The sequence below is a fragment of the Musca vetustissima genome, unplaced genomic scaffold, assembly GCF_032173495.1.
Source record: "Musca vetustissima isolate MV318-11 ecotype Yass unplaced genomic scaffold, APGP_CSIRO_Mvet_v1 utg9380, whole genome shotgun sequence".
Classification (NCBI taxonomy): Eukaryota; Metazoa; Arthropoda; class Insecta; order Diptera; family Muscidae; genus Musca; species Musca vetustissima.
Window position 1 is genome coordinate 14,372 of NW_026874906.1, and position 23,577 is coordinate 37,948.

At 34.7% G+C, this 23,577-nt stretch overlaps 1 protein-coding gene across 1 annotated transcript; it reads left to right on the forward strand.

The window, feature by feature from the left end:
- The first annotated feature begins 1,685 nt into the window (after positions 1–1,685).
- On the forward strand, positions 1,686–23,281 carry LOC133337381 (general transcriptional corepressor trfA-like). Its single transcript, XM_061545611.1, has 3 exons — positions 1,686–1,769; positions 22,435–22,917; positions 23,222–23,281. The coding sequence occupies exons 1-3, from the start codon at positions 1,686–1,688 to the stop codon at positions 23,279–23,281; spliced, it is 627 nt and encodes a 208-aa protein (XP_061401595.1).
- The last annotated feature ends 296 nt before the right edge of the window (positions 23,282–23,577 follow it).

A 23,577-nucleotide genomic window follows, 5' to 3' on the forward strand; every position in this document is an offset into this window, starting at 1 on the left:
TTATCGTAGACATAAGTACAAATTTCCAAAACTACCTACATATCACAATCATACACTTCGACGGTTATTTTAATTTCAAATTTCATGATTTCAGCTCGTTTCTCCAAACTCAAATTGTACCAAATTTAGTACTGTGTAGTACATTTCGTATACATGAGTACACGCTTTCAAAACTACCTTCTTATATCAACCCTATCGCTCAACCTTATTTCGCATTTTAAATTTTAAGTTTTTAGCTCTATCCATTCACATGCTATGAAGCTGTACCAAATTTAGTACATTTTAGTACTTTTCGGATACTTATAGTTCGAATTTCCAAAAAAAAACCTTTACAAATGGGACCACATTTAGCACTTTTCGTGTCGATTTAGTACTAATTTCCAAAAATACACACTTATTTGACATATATGGACCATGAGTGACCCTCACCCCAAATTTGAAGATTCTAGCTTCTTCATCCGTTTGTCTGGACGTTGATGAATCGTTAAGTAAGCCAGTCAATCACTTTACTCTTACATTAGTATAGTATAATTTACCCCTGATCCTTTTATTTTTTTTACCAGATTTTTTTTTTAATTCTCGATATGAAATGTACACATTTTTAAATTTGCAATGATTTTCATTTATGTTTTTTTTTTAAGATAAAGAATAATACAATTTTATGACCACCATTTCCTCTACGATATGTTGTCAGGTCAATTTGTTACCAAAATTTCAAAGAATCGCTATCAGTGATAAAAAATGACTTTCACTTTTCTGGTGTATGAGTGTGTGTTAGTGTATGTGTCTGCATTAAATGGGTTAATTACGTGCGTTCGGTCAATATTGAATGTTACCCTTTTCAATGGAATTGTTAGTTAACAAAATAGGAACAACGAATACAGGAAGTAATTATCAAAATAAGTCAATATTACCAACCAAGTTGAATGACGAAATTTTGTACCAAGAGTCTAGAATATGTTTTCTGGGAATATACTCGAACGGAAAATTAGGATAAATGCCGACAACGCTTTAAAAACCTTAAATGAAACTTAAGAACTTTAAAATAGGGTAATTCGGGAAGTAACGTAGGTTTGGCTCATTTATGTGTACTATTTTTCAAGGGTTGTCTCTGAAATTTCTTATATAGATCAAGGCAATCTTCATATACCCTCAATTATATTTTGAGGGGTTTAAAAATATGTCCATGAGGATTAAAATATTAATAACACCAACCATTCACTATTTATCTATCATTCACAATAGTGCACAATAACAGCATTAGCAGCTGTTAACGTCAACGTTAACAGCACTGCTATCTTCAGCACACATTCGTTGTGGCGCTGACGTCGACTGATATTCAAATTTGTCTACAACTGATCGGCACGGTCAGTCGTCGCCGACGATGGTGTTAAACTAAATTAAACGACGTTGTCGCGCTCTTTCTCTCTGTTGCTGCCATCAACAACAATGGTTGTGGTAATGAGTATAGCGGGTGATGGCAGCAGCCGAATTCGCTGCATTACTTTTTGTTATTATTTTTTCTTTCTGTTGTATATGGCGACAATAAATGTCTGAACAAAAACAAAACAAATTAAGTTAGACCAGCCATCTCATCCCAGCTAGCCAGTGGCTGGCTGGTCAGTCAGGCAATAATGCATCAACACCAAATTAACAATTGTGCGTCTGCCGTCGGACCAGTGTGAATGAAGCCACTAACAACGGCAACACCATCACACTGCAATGCCAAACAGACCAATACAATGCAAATGCGCAGCAACAATAAATTGGTCGCGGCATAGTATTTTATGGCGACAACAACGATCGTGTAATAACGACAGCGGCGACAACAAATTATTCGCTGTTTAACGTCGTCGTTAAAATGCTCATTTGCGTTTGCATTCGTTGCTATTATTGGTGTAGTGTGTGAGTGTTGTTGTTGCTGCTGCTGTTAATAGTATTCCTATTGTTACAGTTCCTTTTGGCGAGGAGTTATTGTTGTTATTGAGTGTGAATGCACAAAAATAATCATAATAATAATATTAATGACCAGTTGGCACAGTGTTTTAAATCAAGGGAAAGGAGGGAATCTAATTGGAAATGAAGGATTCAAAATCGTATTAAAGCGAAAAAACAGAGATATTATTAGGAAAATAAAATGTTTATTATTGATATCAATAGTCGGCATATTATTTACATGTAATGCAATAATTTTGTCGAGTAATTATGGTGCACAGGGAGGCAATCTGGCCCAGTATAATGATTTATGGTTAGGTATTTATCGATCATAATAATACATTGGTCAAATTGACCAATGTATTAAGTTTATATTACATTTGTTATTGTTCGAAGTAAGTAAAAACAATTTCCTGGCCAAGACAAGAAATGGTAGAAATAGCTCATTTGTATTTAACGTATTATTTTCTTATTTTGAGGGTTTAGACGCATTTTCCTACCGAAGTGGCTGTAATTTGGCATAGAGAATCACATCTATCAAACGAAGTGGTTATAAAAAGACTGACCTTTGGCAAAACTATGCAGTATTAAAAAAATAAATAATAAAATAAGAAAGCAGCTCAAGGATTGACATTTCACATGAAAAATATATATCCTAAAAAGTTTAGTAGGTTACCTGAAAAAGTCATGAAAATGATAAATTTAGATCTAAAAATTTTAATTCATTATACCTTCTATACACTTTGATACGGTTTCAGACAATTTTGATTTTATGCATGTCCGTCCACCTGGCCGCCTGGTTCGCACGAAATCTTGCACATTGTAATATTTCTTCCAAACTTAGTTCAAGTTCGATGATGGGGAATATCGGTCTCCTCTTTATGGTACCTCCCCCGGACGGGATATCCGATTTGAACGTTACTTTGTACAACCTATTACCTTTACAAAGTCTAGATAAAGTCCAAAGATGGGACTCATGATAAATCCATTATTAGGCGTAAGAGATGTGCGATCGAAATCAAGCTTTGTACAACCTATTATCATTACCAAGCTTAGATCAAGCACGTAGATGGAGCCAATTGGACCAATCCTTCTGGTAAATAACCCACAGATGGTCAACATCTTCAATATTTATAAATCCAATATTAGACGATTGATATGTCCGATTTGATCCATACTGTGCACATTGTAATATTTCTTTAAAACTCAAATAAATTCGAAGATGGGGAAAATTGGTCCACTCCTTCTGGTACTTCGCCCACAAAATAGTCAAAATTGTACTGAAAATACATTTTATAATATCAAGCGAACTGAGCGTCCGATTTAAGGCATACTTTGCAAAATGTTGTCATACATACCGGTGTAAAGTTGGAAGGTCCGACTCTCGGCCCACCACTTCTGATACCTCCCCCACAAAGGATCACAATTTTGAACATTTGTAAATCTCAGTAGCGAACGCAATATGAAAATTCAGTCCAAACATTGCACATTGTAACGTTTTTATCAAACCTAGATCAAGTCTGAAGATCAGACCATCGGTTCACACCTTCAGGTACCTCCTCAAAAAATTGCTAATCCTATGCCAAGCGAATGGAATTTCCGATTAGATTCAATTCCGTTGCAAATCTTAATACTTTTACCAAACATGGATCAAATCCGAAGATGGGATCCGTCTGTCCTAGCCTTTCTAATAATAAATAAAGATTGAAGATTGCAACTATCGGCTTTATAAGTGCAACATCTTTGGTATCTCGCCCACAAACTGTCACAATTATGAAAAATTATTAGGTTAATAAAAAATACTCCTCCTCGGCATTCGACAGTAATTCCATAGACATCCGTAAACCATTGGCTGAGGGTATATATCTGTCGGTAACACCGACTGATACTTTTTTACTTGTTTCCATGGCACATTTTTCGAGGAGGAATTTTACCCTTTATGAATCGGAACTGCCAATTGAACCCTTATTCCAAATTACAACGTTGAAAATATGGAGTTATTTACAATGTCGGCTTTGAATCAGAGTCATGATGTTGAGTTGACATGACTTGTAAAATAGCGCTAGGGCCTTCAAAATACTTAAAATGTGGTGGAACTTATATGGATCCCAACTAAAGCATAGTCTATAATATAAAACCATTAGCGAACTCCCAGTCAATATTTTTAACATTCTTAATACTTCTCCATCTAATACATCTTCCAAATAGGGTTAACATATAAAATTAATAAATCTCATAAGAAGCGAAATGAATTCTACAAATTGATACAATGTTTGACAACTGAACTTTCTAATTAATTTATTAGAAATTTTCCGACAAATATGACTATTAGGTCTAAGTCCGCATTTTTTAAGAATTTCGTCAGTAATCATTTTATATTGGAATATAGCCACAGGTCTGAATAATTGATGTTTTCCCTCGAGACATCAAAGGTTTCTCAACCATAAAATCCATTATTTTTATATGAACTATATGACTTTATTTAAAATGCTTCGGCATGTCCGGTTTGGGCCTAATATGCACCGATTTGTTGTATGATTTGTTGCCATTTTAAAGGCATCTTTATTATGCCTCCCTCGTAGAAGTCCTGCTCTCTATTTGCAAAAAAAAAAAAAAAAAAAAAACTCTAGTAGTCGATTTTCAAAATCCTCCCTAGATATCAATTTTTTGTCATTATAGAAATTTTGCAATGCAAGAAAAGTATGATAATCGCTTGGTGCCAAGTCCGGACTGTATGGCGGATGCAATAAAACTTCCCCATCAAGCTCCCTAAGTTACTGGCTCCTGGGCGATGTTATGACTGTTAACATGCCAATCGAAATTTTCGACGACCGTCATATCCGTACGAGGTGCGTCTTTAACGGAATCTACGAAACCAAAATTGCACATAATAGGCTGTTACAGTATCGGAACCAGAAACATTCACAGGTTTAGTCGCTTGGCTTGCATTTTCGCCTTTGTCGAAGAAAAAACTGTAAAATGTGCGAATTTTCTCTTTGTTCACTTCCATTTTTAACACCCTGAAGTCGGAAACTCATGCAAAACCATCAGGTTTTAGACATAAGAATTATTTTCAATATAGAAACTACATATGATTTAATGAAACTCATGCCAAATTTCTAAATTTTATTCTTGGTTTTAGGATTTGTTGTCAGGACCATTAAGAAATAATCAGAAAAATATTACATAATCTTGAAAAAATATTACTTACTTACTTAGCTGGCTTGTTACAGAACGGTTGTTCCATAAACCGAGCATAAAAAAAGGTTTCCAAGCGCGTCGGTCTTGTGCGCAAGTCCACCCATTTGGAAGACCACGTTCCATGATGTTGTTTTCAACTTGGTCTTTCCATCTAATTCGTGGCCTTCCCCTTCTACAGGAACCATCAGTAGGCTCGTTTTTATATGCTTTTTGAGCTGGGGCATTTTCATTCATCCGCACAACATGGCCTAGACATCGTAGTCGCTGCAGCTCAATACGACTGACTATGTTGATGTCCGCGTATAAATTGTAAAGCTCGTGGTTCATTCACCGTCGACGCAGATCGGGCCGTAGATCTTTCGGAGTATTTTTCTCTCGAACCATTATATCGGTGTCATAGGCGTAGGCGAGTAACATGCGTTGTTTGGTGTACAGAGTGCCATTTCTGTTCACCTTTACGTCTCGTATGACCTTTTCCAGCAGGATGTTAAAAAGATCACACGACAAACTGTCACCTTGTCTGAATCCTCGTTCGGTATTGAAGGGCTCCGATCTGTTGAAAATATTGAAATAAATGATGTTTACTATATTTAGTACATTTTATACCGGTGTTTGACATTTTCGACTTTTACAACTTGTTGACAGTCGAAAACCTAAAAATTTGTCACACAGACCATCCCAGTTCTCAATTAAATAATACCCATTTTTCCATACATGTATTCCGTTTGAAAACACTTTGCCTTATAATTATGTATTATTCATTTAAAAAAAAGGTTCTTATAAATAGGTCCACCACAACAAACTTAAATGTGGCAATGAGTATTGCTGCTGCCACATGCAACATTTAACATTGTCAACAAACCAAAACCAAAAAAAAAGTAAATGGAACTGAATGAACAGCAGCCAAAGTTATCGCTTAATGCGATTGTTGTTGTTGTTTTTGTTATTGGCTATTTGGTGATATTTGTTTTCAAGTTTGCATAATTTTTTGGGTGAATTATCGGCGGCGTGAGCGCTTAACAGCCAGTCAACCAGTCAACTCATTGCTCACTCACTTTGGTTGTGGTAATCAACATTTTGTTTACCAACATTTTACACGACGATTAACGAACAACAAAAATATATAAAAACAAATAGGAGATCGTGTCCGAAGCAATGACAACAAACGGGCAGCAGGCAGGCCAGGCAAACAGTTGGGCTAGAATGTAAACAAAACAGAACTTGGAGTTGCATAGATCAACAGCAGCGGGAACAACAACAAACGGGGCTTTTGTGTTTTCTCTTGGTAGGTGAAGTCAGTCAACAGTTCTCGACTCTTTACTACTTCTCATTGATTACTGTCCTGTTAACTGCCAGCCTGCCTGCCTAACTGGTCAAATGCAGCCTTAGGCAGGCCTCTGCATGTCCAATGACTGTTTAAATTTTTGTCGCGGTGTTAAGTTTGTTTTTGTTTTTGCGCGCTCCTTCGTTTAGTTAACTTCTTACTTCACACAGCCGGGAGCTCACACAACACTAAGCCAGCCAGCCATAACATACAACAACAAAGAACAACAACAGAAATACTACGGACACACGTGCAGGCAGGCAGGCAGGCAGGCAACCAACCGACCGACCGATTGTTTTGTGTGTGTCGCGAACGAGCCATTTGCCGACCGACTGGCGAAAAAAAGGTTTATCAAATTTCGGTTTACATTTCGTATTTTAATATGTTGCGGGCTTTGCTAACGTAAGGAAGTAAAAAATACACACACGCCGAACACCACGAACGATCAGTGACAAAACTGTCCAACGCCGACGCCGTGATCGTTGCCGCCATTGATGCCAATCGCGAAAACGACAACGACTTTTAGCCAAAACAGAAAAAAAGAAGAAGAAAATAAAACAAAGAATGAAAAATTGCGCGCCGTCGCCTTTTGTTGACGAATTGATCGGCCATTGATAATTAAAGTGTACGAAGTGAATGGGAATTAAGTGAAGATGATGATCAGTTGAGAAAACCACAACAATAACAAAAACGGAGAGTGTGCAAATAAAAAAGAGAGTAAGTGGGGGTGTACGTATGTACGTGTGCATCATTATAATGCAATAGTGAGTGAGTGATGTGATGATATTCAATTTTTTCCAATTGGCTTCCAACTTCGTGTTACAAAACGCCATACCACCCACACAACCCCTTGAAAAATTTGCAACGCAATTTGGCATAAATTATTCCGTGTCCTTTTTTAATGATCCTTTTCTCAGTGTTCATTTTCCACCCTTCTAGTTTAACTTGCCCTGCCTTTTTTTTTTTTGCATGGCAATTAATCAACTGACGAAAAAAAAAACCGTGGAGTTGAAAATGAAAAATTACAATCCCGAGTTGAGTTGAATAGCCTTTTGCTTCGAAGTCATTAACCCCTCTATTTTTATGTGTATTTTTTCGGGATGCAATTCGAGCTAATGATTAAATTGTTATAATTAATAATAATAAAAATAATTTACAACAGTGTAAAATTATATATCCAAAGTTGCACACACATATACACACACCGTAATTAAATATTATTTTGTTTTTAATTTAAAGAGAAAAAAACGAAGTACAAAAATTTTGTAAAAGTGTTGGTGTACAACAAGAGAGTGTGAAAAAATATATAAAATTTTAATGAATGCCCTCAAAATTTCCAAGCTGCATCAGCCAACCAACCATCATCTGCCAAATAAAATCAACAACGACAACAACAACATTGTGTGGGCGTTAAATAAATAATGCAATTGATGTGATGTTATTAAACCAACAAAAGTGCCAAATAAATCAACAACAACAACAAATCAAGTAAGCTGATATTTTTTTGCTTTGCAAACTTCTAAAATCGGTCAAAGCCATTTCTAGAGGTTTGAAAAAATTAATAAAAATTATAAATTAATAAAATTAATTTTAAATTAATCGTCAAATGTGAAATTTTATATTGAGATGTATTTTTTTTAATAATTCAAACTTCACTTAACAAAAAAAAGCATACTGAGAGGTATTCTCACGGGTCATGTCAGCCTGCAGGCACATTTACACAAGATTGGGTGCGAGGAAAGCAGCTGATGTCGAGCGTATGGGGAATACAACGCCACGTTAGGACATTTCCTATGCAACTGCACAGTTTTTGCAATCCTTCGAACCTAATTCATGGACAATTACACTTTTCGAACTAATCGACCTAAAGGGTAGTAAATTGAAAAGACTGAAGCATTTCACTAAAAACACAACATTAAAATCTTAGGATTATTTCTATAAACTTTCTTGACATTCTAAAGCGCACAACAGGGCTTTTCACACTTCCAGATTTTTCCAACATTGGCTATGTTTAGTACAAATGCAAAAATTAGACTATATCAGATTCTGCTTTCGTTGCATCTGGAATATATAAATTCGATTTTGTTAATCAAAATGTTGACCATTTGTGGATCAGTTACCAGAAGAAGTGGAATCATAAGGCACTTTATGTGGGCTCGGTAATACGATTTGGATAAATTCGGATACTCAATTAGTTTCATATCAGATGTACATGTTTTAAATCGTTTTGGTGGAGGAACGAGAAAAAGTGGACCGATAGGCCACGTTCTTGGACTTATATAGTTGTAGTAAAAAACATACCACGTTAAAATTTTATATAAAAACATTCTCATATTTGTTTTTCTTTAACACTAGGAGGATATTTAAAAAATCGTTATATTATATTTACACAGTTTCACAAATATTGAGCCTTTGTAGGGGATCTATAAATTCAACTTTTGATTTCAAAGAAAGTTTGTCCATGATATTACGACGTGTAGAGTTTTTACAAAATCGGATACTCTGTTCGCATTGTATTCACATTTTCAAAATATCCTTTTGGGGGATGTACCAGAAGGAGAGGACCAATAATTCCCACCTTCGAATACGATTTTTATGAGTTTTTTGATAATGAATATTTTATTAAAATTTAAATGCCCGCCATATCCAATATCCGGACCTAATCTGAGTTTGGTAAAGATAGTAGGTTGTACAAAACTTGGTTCAAATCGAATATTCCCTTTGCCTGATATTGGATTTTTAACTATTGAACATTTTGTGGGGGAGGTACCAGAAGGGGTGGACCGATGAGCAGGGATGGTCCGTATGACGAATTTTTAGGTTTTCGACTGTCAAAAAGGTGTAAACGTCGAAAACGTCATATACCTGTATAAAATGTAATAAATGTAAAAAACGTCATTTATTAAAATATTATTACCATATACCGTTATTTTCAAAAATACATACTATTTATATATATATCTGTTTCTTACTAGAACTAATATAAAATTCTAACCTTTTGGAGAAAATATTTTTGAAATTTTTTATGGATTTCAGTAAAGCATACGTAATTTCCAAATTCATTAATGGAAATTTGATATTTGAATATTTGAGTAGTCATGATGTAATGCAGATTTAAACATGTTTAAAATATTTATTATATTATATTTATAAGAATTTGTTTTAGAGTAGCTATGATATAAGGTGGATTCTTTGTAATTATACATAAATTGGCCATTAAATTGTAATTTGGCTTCAATTACAAAGTAAATAAAGACAAAAAAATAGGTATTTTGTCAAAAACCTAATGGTTTTGGGTGGGTTTCCGACGTTTCTGACGTATGTAATATACGTCGAAAATGTATGTCATTTACGCCACTGTTTCTGACGGACCATCTCTGCCGATGAGTCCCATCTTCAAACATGATCTAGGCTTGGTAAAGATAATAGGCTGTACTAAGTTTGCTTCAAATCGGATAGTCCGTTCGCATGGCATTCTAAAATTAAAATTTAGCACAATTTTGATCATTTTGTGAGGGAGATACCAGAAGGAGTGGTCCAATATTCCGCATCTTCGAACTTGGACGAAGTTTGGAAGAAATATTACGATGTGCAACGTTTGGATGAAATCGGTTACTCCCTTCGAGGTTACACTCTTTGGGCAAAATAGAACCAGTGGATTGGAAGTTTCTAATAATGTATTGTATAGAAGAGTGACTTCCACCAATAGTCACGCCAATTTCATATAAAGAGGTGGCTGTAATATGGCTCTTGATGGATAAACAAACTTATTCGCCGAAAATTGTCAATATAGGTCCATCTTTTGTCATTGTCCCCATATTGTGATACCAACGCCTGCAATTGGCTACTTTGTTTTCTTAAACGGCAAAACTGTTCTGTGTTGATATATTGATGCAAAGCCCTCCTATAAAAGTTATCACCGTTTTTAAGTAATTTTAATCACCAACATCCAAATTGTACCAAATTTAGTACAATTTATTACTTTTCGTAGACGTAAGTTCTAATAATTTAAATATCTCAACCATTTCCCTTCACTTAGATTCAAATTGTAGTACTTTTCGTATTCTAATTATTATTCCTATATTCTAACTATAGTTTTAATTCCAAATATAAGTTTTCCACTTCTATCCGTTCTAAATTGTACCAAATATAAATTGCACTAATTTTAGTATCATTTTAGTATCTAATTTTAGGATTCCCGTTCACAGAAAAAATTACCATATTTAGTAATTTTCGTATCCATAAGTACGAAATTACAATACTGCCTTCCTCCTGCAATTTTAATTTCAAATTTATGTTTTCCGTCTTTATCTGTTCATTGAAATTTAAATTGTATCAAATTTAGTACACATAAGTAGGGGAGACTGGGGCACCTTCGGCATCGGGGCACCTTCGGCATTCGCGTTTTCGATATGAAGCTCTCACCGTACATCACTAGTTTCGATATATAGGTATCGAGTATCGAAATAAATAACTGACACAAAGTTTGAAATTTCTAGCTAATAAGCTTTTTTAGATACATGGGTTTTTGTATTTTTATAGATGTTTCTGTAATATTTCAATTCCACTTCGTAAGTATTTCGTGATTAAACTTTTGAAATTTTTAAGACAATATTATATAAAAGTTGTTAACTACGATGTGTAATATTATAGAAATATTTAAAAATATAATGTTTTTACAAAACTGATCGAAAAAAATGAAAAAAACTATAAAAAGTACATTCGGGGTACATTCGGCATCTTAAAGTGGGGCACATTCGGCCATATACAGATAGTGCAATATTATTTCCTTAAAATGTTTTTGAGTTTGGCTTTAAAAATAATCCTTTAATATGGTTCGAAATTACATATATAAGACTAAACGTGCTTGTATTAACGAAAATGCGATAGAAAACCCCTATTTCTGATGGTGTGTGCGACTTTGAGATTTCAACGTCCGCCGCTAGAAAATATAGCCCTAAAATTCAAACATTGTGTCGCGTATTAAAACCAAATAGTGCCTTTATAGGATCAGAATTTCAACCAGACTGAAAGCGATGACAATTACCCGGCTATAACTATGGTGCCGAATGTGCCCCATCAAATGCCGAAGCTACCCCGGGTTGGGGCACATTCGGCGAATTTGACTTTTTTTACAAAACTGTAAAATTTTTTAACTAATACTATTTTTTTATATCTTTTTGGTACTATTTTTTATAATTAAGTGTCAGAGGACAATAATCAGCCATAAAGTTGTCATATATGTTGAATAAGTCCTGAGATATAGAGCTCTAAAAAAAAAGTGCCGAAGGTGCCCCAGTCTCCCCTACTATAATTTCATATCTCAACTCTACATTTCAACAGCAACCATTATTCCAAATTTCAGATTATCACTTTATCCGTTCACCCAATTTACTAAATTGTACTAATTTAATTAATTGTAGTACTTTTTGTACCACAAAGTACGAATTTCATAAACTACCTCAATCCTACTCTCCAACAGTCATTTTTAATTCCCATTTTGAAGACTCCAGATTTAGTACTTTTCGTACACATAAGTACGATTATTAAAGCTTCCGCAATCCTGTACTCTAATAGTAATCCTAATTCCTATTTTCAGAATTCCATCGCTATACGCTCAACTAAATGCAAATGGTACAAAATTTAGTACTATATAGTACTTTTCATACACATACATGTATTCCATATAAAATTTCAAGATTCTAGCCATATATACAATTAAAACTAAATTTAGTAAAGAATTTTCAAAACTAACCTCTTTTTATCTTTCACCACACTGTGGTACAGGGTATTATGTCTTTGTGCATATGTTTGTAACAGGCAAAAGGAAAAGAGATAGACACATGGTTCCTTTTGAGAATATGCATAGAATCACTTTTTAAGTCGATTTATGCATGTCCGTCAGTCTGTCCACATTAATTTGTAAACAAATTTGTCGCTTTTTAGATTCCAATTGGGTGAAATTTGACATAGCCCATTTATTTAGCCCAAGGACGAACCCTATTGAAATTGGGAAAAATCTGTTCAGATTTAGATATAGCTCACATATCTATTTTCGTCCGATTTAAGGTAAATGGTGCACCAAAGTACCTATATATCTTTCGATTTACAGGAAATTTGACATACCCTTCTAAATTAAGTCTAGAGTGATGTGTGTTAAGTTTCGTGTAAATTGGTTTAGATTTAGATATATATTTTCGTCCAATTTAAGGTAAGTGGTGCAACAAAGTCCCTAAATATCTTTCAATTTACACGAAATTTGGCATAGCACACAGAATTTAGTATAGAGCGATGTGTGCTAACTTTCGATATATATTTTCGTCCGATTTCATGTAAATTGGGCACCAAGGTCCTTATATATCCTTGGATTTGCACGAAATTTGACATAGCGTACTGAATTAAGACTAGAATCATGTGTGGTAAGTTTCGGGAAAATCGGTTCAGATTTCGATATAGTTCCCACATATACATAAATATTCATCCGATTTTAATATTTGTCCGATTAACACGAAATTTTCCACAACGTATCAAATTGAAATGTTGATGACATTATTGCATTTTGTTGAAATTGATGCAGATGCAGCTTCCATACGTATTTCAAGCAGGTCTCTGATTGAAATTAAATTTTTAACAGTGCGACGTACCGAATAGCGACTATGAATTTTGTTAAAAATCGTTTTCCATAAATTTGTCCCACCGTACGCAGACGACTCTACATTTGCCCGAATAAAATTAAATATATCATATGTTTCAGAAAGACATGAGTATATACCTTTGAGGGAACATTGACACGTAATTGTATTAATACATTTGTACAATATACATAAAGTGGTGAAGGGTATCATATATTCGGCCCAGTTCGACTTTACTACGTTCCTCAATGGTTTTTATATTAAGAAGACACATTTTTATCACTTATATATAATACAGGATTCCGTTCACAATACTTCGATATACTCATTAAACATCAGTCTGATAGTCGTCAGTTATAATAAATATATCAGTATGTTGTTTTAAAACATGGAACAATTTTATTTCTCGTATGCCACCTTTTTAGAGTATGTCCCATACTAACAAATGTATAATAACCGTGCGATTTTTTGTATTTTTAAGTCCGAATTGGTTAAATTTTATCAATCTTATTTTTAACGATTTTAGTTTTAAGTAGATTTCGGTTCCGTTAGTTTTTTATAACAAAGTTCATACATATATTCGCATCTTCTTTTACCTGTTCTACAAAGTGTCCAAAATTGTATAATTTCCAAATATTTTTGAAAAACTAATCATTCCTTCTCATATATAGCATTCTATGTATGTAAAATACAAACCTGCGCATACATATATTTCTTTTTTGCATTCAATTTTGAAACTAATTTATTGTTGTTGCTAAAATGATGTTCATAGTTTTATATTTTGAAAAAAAAACTCTTTTTGAGTCATTAACGAACTAAATGTGTGGAATATCTTTTTTGGGGGCAAATAAAAATTTGCACATTCAGACGCGTACATCTGCGTAATGTGAAACACAAAAACACGACGACGACAGCAGCGGCAGAAGACCAAGTGACTGAACCATTTGTTGTCTACGCACATTTTTATGAGTGACTCATAATTTTTGACAAACTATTTTTATATAAAAAACACAAAAAAGAAAACAAAACAAATGAAAACAACAATAACAAGAAAATTTAAATGCAAATTTCAAAACCACAAAAACGGCGGACACAAAGCTGCGACTACGACAATGTCGATCGTATTCTCCGCCACCACCTCCCGCCCGTGGAATATACAATTTTTACTTTTATTAGTATTATTATTTTTGTTTTTATTTTATCATTTTTGTTTAGTTGTTGTCTTTTTTTACTACTATAAAAAATACGACGTGTTAGGTATCCGTGCCAGCCGGTGGATATGCCTTCCATTTGATTTGGTGTTAATAAACCGATAGCGTTTTTAAAAAAAAATATCATTTCACCAGATCTACTGCGTCGTCGTTGTCGTCGTCGCAGCTAAAATGTTAATTAACCCCCGCAACTATTTAATAACAAAAAATACAAAAAATGCCGTAAATCAATACCTCCACCACCATCGCCAGCTTGGGGTGTGATCGTCAATTAATTGAAAATAAGTTCACATCTCACTAATGAAGTTATAATTTGCATTTGATCGAATTACTGACAACAATTGACAATCGGATTTTTTATATATTCATTTACCTGCAGAGACATCAGGGGCGTAAACGTCACCTAGTTTAGAAAGGGGTGGGACCAACTCAGAAAATTTTAAATTTGTTGTCTTTTGAAAAATTGCAAACATTTGAAGGAAATTAGTAAGGGTTGTATGGAAAGAAGGGATATCCAGCTACGCCATTGAAGATCTACTATCATTGGAATTTTTGCACAAACATTCATTCCAAGAATTTTAGTTGCAAATATCGACATTTTTCTAATTGTGGTCTATAAAAAATTTAATTTTATTTTATTTTTAGTTTAACTGTTTGCTTTGGCTTTAACATTTTTTTTTTTTTTTGTGGTCGAGCTTTGACCATTTTAGCAAAGTGTGTGGAAATCCCAAAAATATAATTTCAAATACGCATCACGCACAATTGTGGTCATTCCGACGGATGGGGGATTACTCATCGGAAAAAGAAAACCAAACAAAAAGTTTATTTGTAGCGATCATTTTATTTTAATATTAACCGGAATTGGTAAAAACGTGTGTAGCTCGGCCTTATTATGGCTTTTGAAAAATTAGCAAGAAGTAAAAATAGATTTGTTGTGGACTTTGTTAGGAACCCTTTTTAAGTGTAAATAACAATTAAATATTACCTTTTATTTAGATGATACATGTAAACGTGAACATTGTCAAATTTTGGTAAGTGGGATTTTTGTACTCAATGTTGTATTGAAATAGTGATAACGACCTTCAAAAATTTCATTTCATTTAACAGTGAAATTTCCGCCACACCCTCACACGACATTGAACTGTTAGTAATTCTTTCGCAGAATTTATTTTAAACGCAAAAAGGAAGGGGGTTTTGCATAAAAACAAATCACTACATGCTTCTCCTCCTTTATACTTTCCTGGAAAAATCATTAATGTATCTCGTTTAAGGGGACCCCCCATGATTTCCGACCACTGGAACATCTGAAATCTAAAGTAATTAAAGAAGTATATGACTGGCTCTGATATTAATTACAACCAGTGTTGCCAAAACTTTGTTGAGAAAAAATGCTAGATTTTGTTGAAAAAAATGCTAGAAATTCTAAAAAAGCGCCAGAAAAAAGTGCTAAAAAATTAAAAGAACAAAATTGTATTTTGTTTTTGCAAAATAGTCAGGCTTAATCCCAGTTTGTTGTTTTTATAAAAAACAACTATTTATTAGTGGGGAATGTATGGCATTGTCCGCCGAGGGGTAAGGCAGGGAAGACTATAGTTTCGGATCTCGCCACTGATCCTCATCAGTTCCCTTAGTTTTTTGTTGGGATATTCTCCCCAGAAGCTATTAATAGCTTCTTTACAAAAAACCTTTCAAACCCAAATGTCTCTTGTGACAATTCAAAGTTCTTACGTTACCAGCGATACGACCCCAATGAGAAGTTCGTTTCGTTGGCGCCTGACTTCGTGGTCAACAAGGCATTTACAGACAACTACAATACATTTCCCACTGCTATGTGTCGTCACTTTGTGATGAATGCACATAACGTTGTTGTTGGCATTGCTAGTTAAAGCAATAAACCAAACAGTATGACCGTGCCTCGTCTACAACTTCAGTAGTGTTGGCGGGTTATTTGGGATACCATTTGTATTTTGTTTTTGCAAAATAGTCAGGCTTAATCCCAGTTTGTTTATTTATTTATTAGTGGGGAATGTATGGCATTGTCCGCCATACATTCCCCATTACATTACAAAATTGTTAATATGTAATAATGAAATATTCATCAGAGACCCCATTTATTCTTAAAGGCCATTCCTTGTCAATTTAGCCATGTCCGTTCGATTGAGGTCGCAATAATGAAAACAGAGTTTTGGAAATTTGCCCATATATTGCATTACTCCTAGGACATTTGGTATTTGAAATTAAATATATCGGCCCTTTTTGGGTGCACCATACCCCAATATTTGATTTTGGGGTTTGGGGACATTTTTTAACCTAATTTTCGGATTTATATTTCGGATTCTCCCTGGGTAGAATATAGGTACATATTTAGGGGTAGCTGGTTAACGGCAGCACCACATTACCCCAAAGTAACTGTAATTTCACATTGCGGGATTTTGGAGGTTAGCATACATATATGAAGACAATACCCTCATTCAAGTCGCAATAACCTCATTCAAGTCTCAATTTGATACGCTGTGCTAAATTTCGTGCCAATCGCACAAATATTAGGAGATCGGTTCACCATTTATGCAAAATCGGTCGAAGGATATATAGGGAGTTTAGTGCACAATTTACATTAAATCGGACGAAAACATATATGGGAGCTACATATATCGAAATCTGAACCGATTTTCTCGCAACTCACCACCAATCATTCTGGACTCAATTCTGTACGGTGCACCATTTATACAAAATCGGTTGAATATATATGTATATTTGGGAACTATATCGAAATCTGAACCGATTTTTCCGAAACATACCATTCTATGCCAAATTTCGTGAAAATCTTTGACTTTGGTGCACCATTTACATTAAATCGGACGAAAATGTATATGGCAGGTGTCTAAATCTGAACCGATTTTCACGAAATTTAATACACACCTTTCAAGACTTAATTCATTACCCTATGCGCAAATTTCGTGCAAATCGAAGGATTAATAGGGGATTTGTTGCACCATTTACATTAAATCGAACGAAAATTATATGTGAGCTATATCTAAATTTGAACCGATTTTTACCAAATTTAACACACATCGTTCTGAATCGATTTTTCTCAAAATAAATGAGCTTTGCCAAATTTAATCCAATTCGAATCAAAAATGCGATTTGTACTTTGTTTACAATTTAACATGGACAGACAGTCGCACGGACGGGCATGCATAAATCCACTTAAAAAGTGACTCTATGCTCATTCTCAAAAGGAACCAAGTGTCTATCTCGTTTTCTTTTGCCTGTTACAAACATATGCACAAAGACATAATACCCTGTACCATAGTGTGGTGAAGGGTATAAAATTTTATGTTTGCCGGAATTTTTATATGTTGGTCCTGTTCGGTGCTTTTAAGTGGTTATAACTTAGCATTCGGGATTCCGGGTGAATAAAAAAACTTTTTTTCAGAAAATTCCAACAATGCGTCAATATGAAATCGTAAAACATTGTTTCAAAAAAAGCCTTTTAAAGTTTGAGAAACACTGTTGCCCTTGCTTGATGGCGACACAAGTCTTACTGAAGTCCTGATGGATATCGTAATATTTGAAATTTTGTATATACATTGTTACTACTCATACAGTGTTTAGTCCACGTTCACTGCAAACAAAATTCAATAACAAAGCCATCTAATAGTAGTCCAGCGTCATTTTGCGGTATTTTGCAGGGGTTAGCCGCATGCCCTTGCCGAATTAGCTGGATTTTGATATTCCAAGTTCCAGATTGGAGTGCGAAAAATAACTCTGTAGATAATTTTCCATATAGGGAATTTTTTTCCATAGTCCTAATATTCGGTATTGTGAAGCTTTTATTTATATTCTCCCTGTAAGTTGGCATTACACTTTTTTGGAGGGTGAAAACCATTATTGCAGAAAATGGCATATATTCCACAATTAAGGTCCCGTCCAATACTCGGTATTTAGAATGTTTTAGCCTCATATCGCCACCGAGTATCTGTAATTTGGAATTCTGAATTTAGGGAGAAGCTATGCTGAAAATATTTGATATGAATCCATGGTTTTAAGATGGTCTCATATAAAAGACCCATTGCATATACCACAACTGACAATAACATAGTAAGTTTGGTGCGGAACTTAAGAGAGGTTTTTTAATGTTTCCTTAAGTATGAGGGCTAATTCCTAATTTTTGGCTTAATAATGAGAATGCTAATATTTTTCAATAAAAATGATTTAGATTGTTTTACAAAAGCATTCTCCAGCCTAATATTGCTATGAAAAAATGTGCTTCATCGAAATATCTGTTTTAGACCCCAAGTCTGTCTGGCTGGCAGGTGTACACGATAATCGAATCGATTAACCTATGCACATCATAATATTTCTTCCACACCTTCTGGTAACACCCCCGTAAAGTGGACCAAATTCGAATGAAACTTAATTTTATTATATCATGCGAACGGAGTATCCGAATTGAACCAAACTTTGCATAACCTAGTATTTTAAAAATGCATTTGCATTGTTTGAATATTGAATTATCGGTCAACTCCTCCTTGTACCTCCCAATCCCTCCCAATGGGTTCAAAACCTCATGTGGTGAATTATTTTAGGAAGTCCTTTTGTGTCTAAACTTTGTTGATAAAAAATGCTAGATTTTGTGTCTAAAAAGTTGTCTTTTTTTCGCCGAAGTGGCTGTAAATTATAAATATGTTTTTTTTTTTTAAATTTTTCGATGTAGATCCATCTTTTGACATAACCTTATTATAAAGTGGGACGCGACCAATTTTCGGTAGTCTGAAGTGGATATAATTTGGCATTCAGGATTCACTGTTAACTAAAAACTCCTTTTCAGAAAGTTTCCGAGTAGGTTCATGATTTTTCATCGCTCCCATACGAAGGCCCTTTTAATTTGGGTTTTCATTTTACCAAATAGACAACGTACTAGCAGGCGATGCTATAGTAACCATATTAAGTACCGACTATTTTGAGAGAATTTTTTACTTGCTTACAGGGGTACTGGCACTTTTTATACCCTACACAACTATGTTGTCAGGGTATTATAGCTTTGTGCAGCCCAAAAGTTTGTAACGCCGCGAAATATTGGTCCTAGACCCACCTTCGTCATATCTCGACTAGCTGAGTCGATCTAGACATGTGTGTCCGTCCGTCCATTATATTTTGTAAACACGATACAGGCCACCGTTATGCGCCAATCTTCACGAAATTTTGCATGTAGGATGGGTTCTGGCTAATGAAGACCCCCATTGTTTTTGGAAAAGATCGGTTAATATTTAGGGGATGAAATAGACCAAAAACTTTATTTTTGTCGGTTTTTCTGGTCGCTCCAGAGATCGCAATTATGACCCAAACACCGCGAATTTTTGCATGGAGAAGGGGATCGGGCCAAAGAATAAACATGCATATATTGATAAAGATTGGTCGATATTTAGCGGGTCAAATGAACCCAGACTTTTGTGTGGAAAATGACAAAATTTGTATTCTATGGCGTATATATTTACTCCTGAAGGACATAGATCCGAGAAGTTGATAGTATATCCAAGAGGAGTGGTTTACCTTTACATTGATACCAATTGCATTGTCGTGGGTACTCGTATTCATATATTATTCAGTAACGCATTACCACACTAGAGGGCGGAAATACATCGCGGATCGCTTTGACAATTTCTATGAGGATCCAGGTATGGTCATGGACAACTCAACTACTAATATTTAGATGAAGCGAACCGAAAACTTAATTTTTTGTGTTTTTTTATAAGTCGATTTATAGGCCACTATTGAAAGCCGAACATCACAACAAAACCCACGGTGAAGTGGATCTGTAGACGTCTAGTCGGTCAATGGGGTACAAATATCGCTAAATATTGCCCAAGCTCAGAATATCGAACCATAGAAAATTAGATTTTCGTGGAAGTTGTGTAGGGTATCATAAGGTCGGCCCCGTACGACTATACTGCTCCGCTCACTGGTTTTAACATTGGGAAATCAAACTCATAGCGTGAAACATAGGGACATTTTAATGCGTCAATGTAAAATCTAAATAATTTTAACTTTCCAAAAAAAAAATAAATAAATAAAAATGCTAAAAAAGTTCTACATCAATTTTTTTGGTGCTAATCGAGTTTGAAAAGTGCTAAATTGGCATCACTGGCTGGGTTGTTGGCGTAGACCTTACCTTTCACAAGGCCACGCAGAAAGAATTCGCAAAACGTTAAATCACAAGATCTCTGTGTGTGAACAGTTGTGATCCAGATTTCCGTTCGACGATCTAGACATTTTTATCGTACCGCCTTTTGTATGACACCTAACGTCATCTAGTTGAAAGTAGCCAACCATAACAAGTCATCAATCATATCTCATATTATCATGAATTCATTGTAACTGTTGATCCAATAATATTTTTGAAAATGTGAGGTCTTATTACCCCGCAGGACTATGAACCACTTTACAATTTGTTTTTTTTTTCGATTTCCAACTGTGAGAATTTTCTTCTTGGCGAGGTGGCTACGTTAAGAAGAAATCAGTAAAGATAATGTTTCAATTAAATTCCGGATCATTTTTCATGAATTTTAAGGATCCAATCAGTAATCGGACGTGAACGACCATATGATACTTTACACAACTACCACTGAGCTTTAAATTTCTGTGCCTGGTTAAACCCCGGGCCTGGCAAAATTGCGCGATATTTACATATTTACATTCTGATATACGGGCACTTACATCAATAGAATTGGTATCAGAATAAATATCAATCATCCCTGCCTTATACACTTGCATCCTTTCCCTATCAAATCTTGGTTCAGAAATCGTTAGTAAACATATTAAGATAGTAAGCATTTCCTCTTCCTATCAAAAATAAACAGTATTAATCCCTCTTTTAAGTAAGCCCTCATATAACGTTATCTCTCAAATTTCGATATTTTGTGGAGATTGGTAATGTTTTTCAAACATAATGGCTATAATTTTATATTTTTGGTATCTTATTATGTAGAAGATTCACCTTACACGTAGACGATTGCCCATCGCTACACCCCATTTTTTCGGAAATTTGGACACGGTTTTTATCTGAATTGGCTCTCGTACGATTTTTTTTGTGTTTGGTTTGAAAATATGTTTTTAAGAATATAAAAATACTCATATGTTGATGCAAAATATTAAATAAGTCCAAAATTGACCTTAAATTCTTCTCCAAATACCGAAACGATTTGAATTAGCCGGAAAGCTGTTGATGTTGCATGTAAAACAAAATAATTATAATTATATAATTATATATTTGCCCCGCGAAATACTGCGAAATACTCTGCTTAGTCGATGGACAGAACCCCTTCCCCCTGTACAATTTCTCGACCAAGAAGACTGTCAAAAATAAAACTTTTGGTTTATATCACCAGTACATGCCAAATTTGGTTCATAAATGCGGTCTGTTCATTGATTGCAATTCATAATGGATGGACAGACACACATTGCTTGATCGATTTAGATATTCAAGATATGACTGGTATACTAAAATTTGGGTCTGGAACCAACGTTTTCTTATGTTACTAACATTTGGAGCCACACGAATATATAAAATATTTTATAATTTTAGTCTTAAATGTACAAAACCAGCGACACTAAAACTGAACCTAATTTTTAGATATGGATTTTTATTTCACCATAACTGATGTTGGTTACAGACATTTTCCATTCCAAATTGTCTAATTTGGAATTACAGAATTGTTTTTCTATACTGACATATATTAAACAGAAATATAGTTACTTTTATTGAATATATTTGAAAATTTGCAATTTGTCGTTGCGATATTTTGAAACAATTTTTTGTTAGAAAGCCTCATTTTTTAGTATTCACTATCAAGATTTCGAATGTTGTGTTGTTTTATAAATCTTTTTTTCTCTTTTTTCTCTATTTTCAGATTGATTTGATGAAAAAACCAAAACCAAAATGCATAATTCCAATAATAATCATAACAACAGCAACAACAACAACAATGCAACAAATACAATTAACAATAATTTAAAAAGTTGTTATTATTACAACAGCAATAATAATAACAACAACAATATAAATACAAATAATAATCAAAATGTCTTAGCCAATAATAATATGTTGCAGCAGCAACAACAGCAGCAGCAGTTGTTGCATCATCAACAACAGCATTTGCGTGTTAGTAATTGGGTGCAAGATACAACACGCACACAAAATCAATGCCAACAACAACAGCCGCAATTAGTGCAACAGCAACAATATTTGCAGCAACAACAACAACGACAATATCATAATTATGCTCAACAGCAACAACAACAAACACCACCTCACATTTCTCCAACACCACCAGCAACAGCGATCTCTTCATTGCCATCAATGAATTTCTATGCCAATCAACAGCAAGCTCAACATGCACAGCAACAGCAACAACAACAACTATCATCACATCTACATCCACAGCAGCAGCATCAACCACAACATCGATTGCCATGTAGCATACAACAGCAGCAGCAACAACAACAACAGCAGAATTTAAAAACAATGCATCCCCAACAAACACTAACCCACCAACAGCAACAACAACAACATCAGCAGATTTTAACACCCGCCCATTCACCGGTTACCGCAACCGCAATTCGCCAAACATCTTTACAACAACACCAACATCCACGACTACAACAACAACAGGTCCAACAATTGCAACAACATCTATCTCAAATGCAACAACAACAGCAGCAGCATCATCATCCACCACAACAACAACATCAAATGTTATCGCAGCATCAGAGAAGGGTAAGTGTTTTTTTTTTCTCCTCTCTTCCTTACTTATCTATACCTCATGAAATCAATTAGGAATAAAGGAAAAGAGGGAACGATCTGTATATAAATATGTATACATATCTATGTATTCAATATGTATTATATACATCTATAGTCAAGTGTTGTCGAATCGCAAACATCGCTGCTGTCGCCTTCGTCGTCGATCATCACATAGCTTCGTGTGTTTTCATTGGCAAAAGAGGTTCGCTGTGTCACCGTGTTTTTCTTTCTTCTTTTCGTTTTTCATGTTCGCTTCGCTGTCTTTTCTGATTTGTTGCATTTGTCGTGTTAGCTCACGTCTCGCGACTGTGAAGGAGGTGGAGTCTTCTACTGAATTTGCATCCAAAGACAAGACGTACATACATACATACGTATCTACCTTCTCACATATTCGTTTGTTTTGGGTTTGAAATGCCGTCGCTTTCGATGTTCAATTTGTGATGATATTCAAAAAGAAGGTTGGTTTACGAA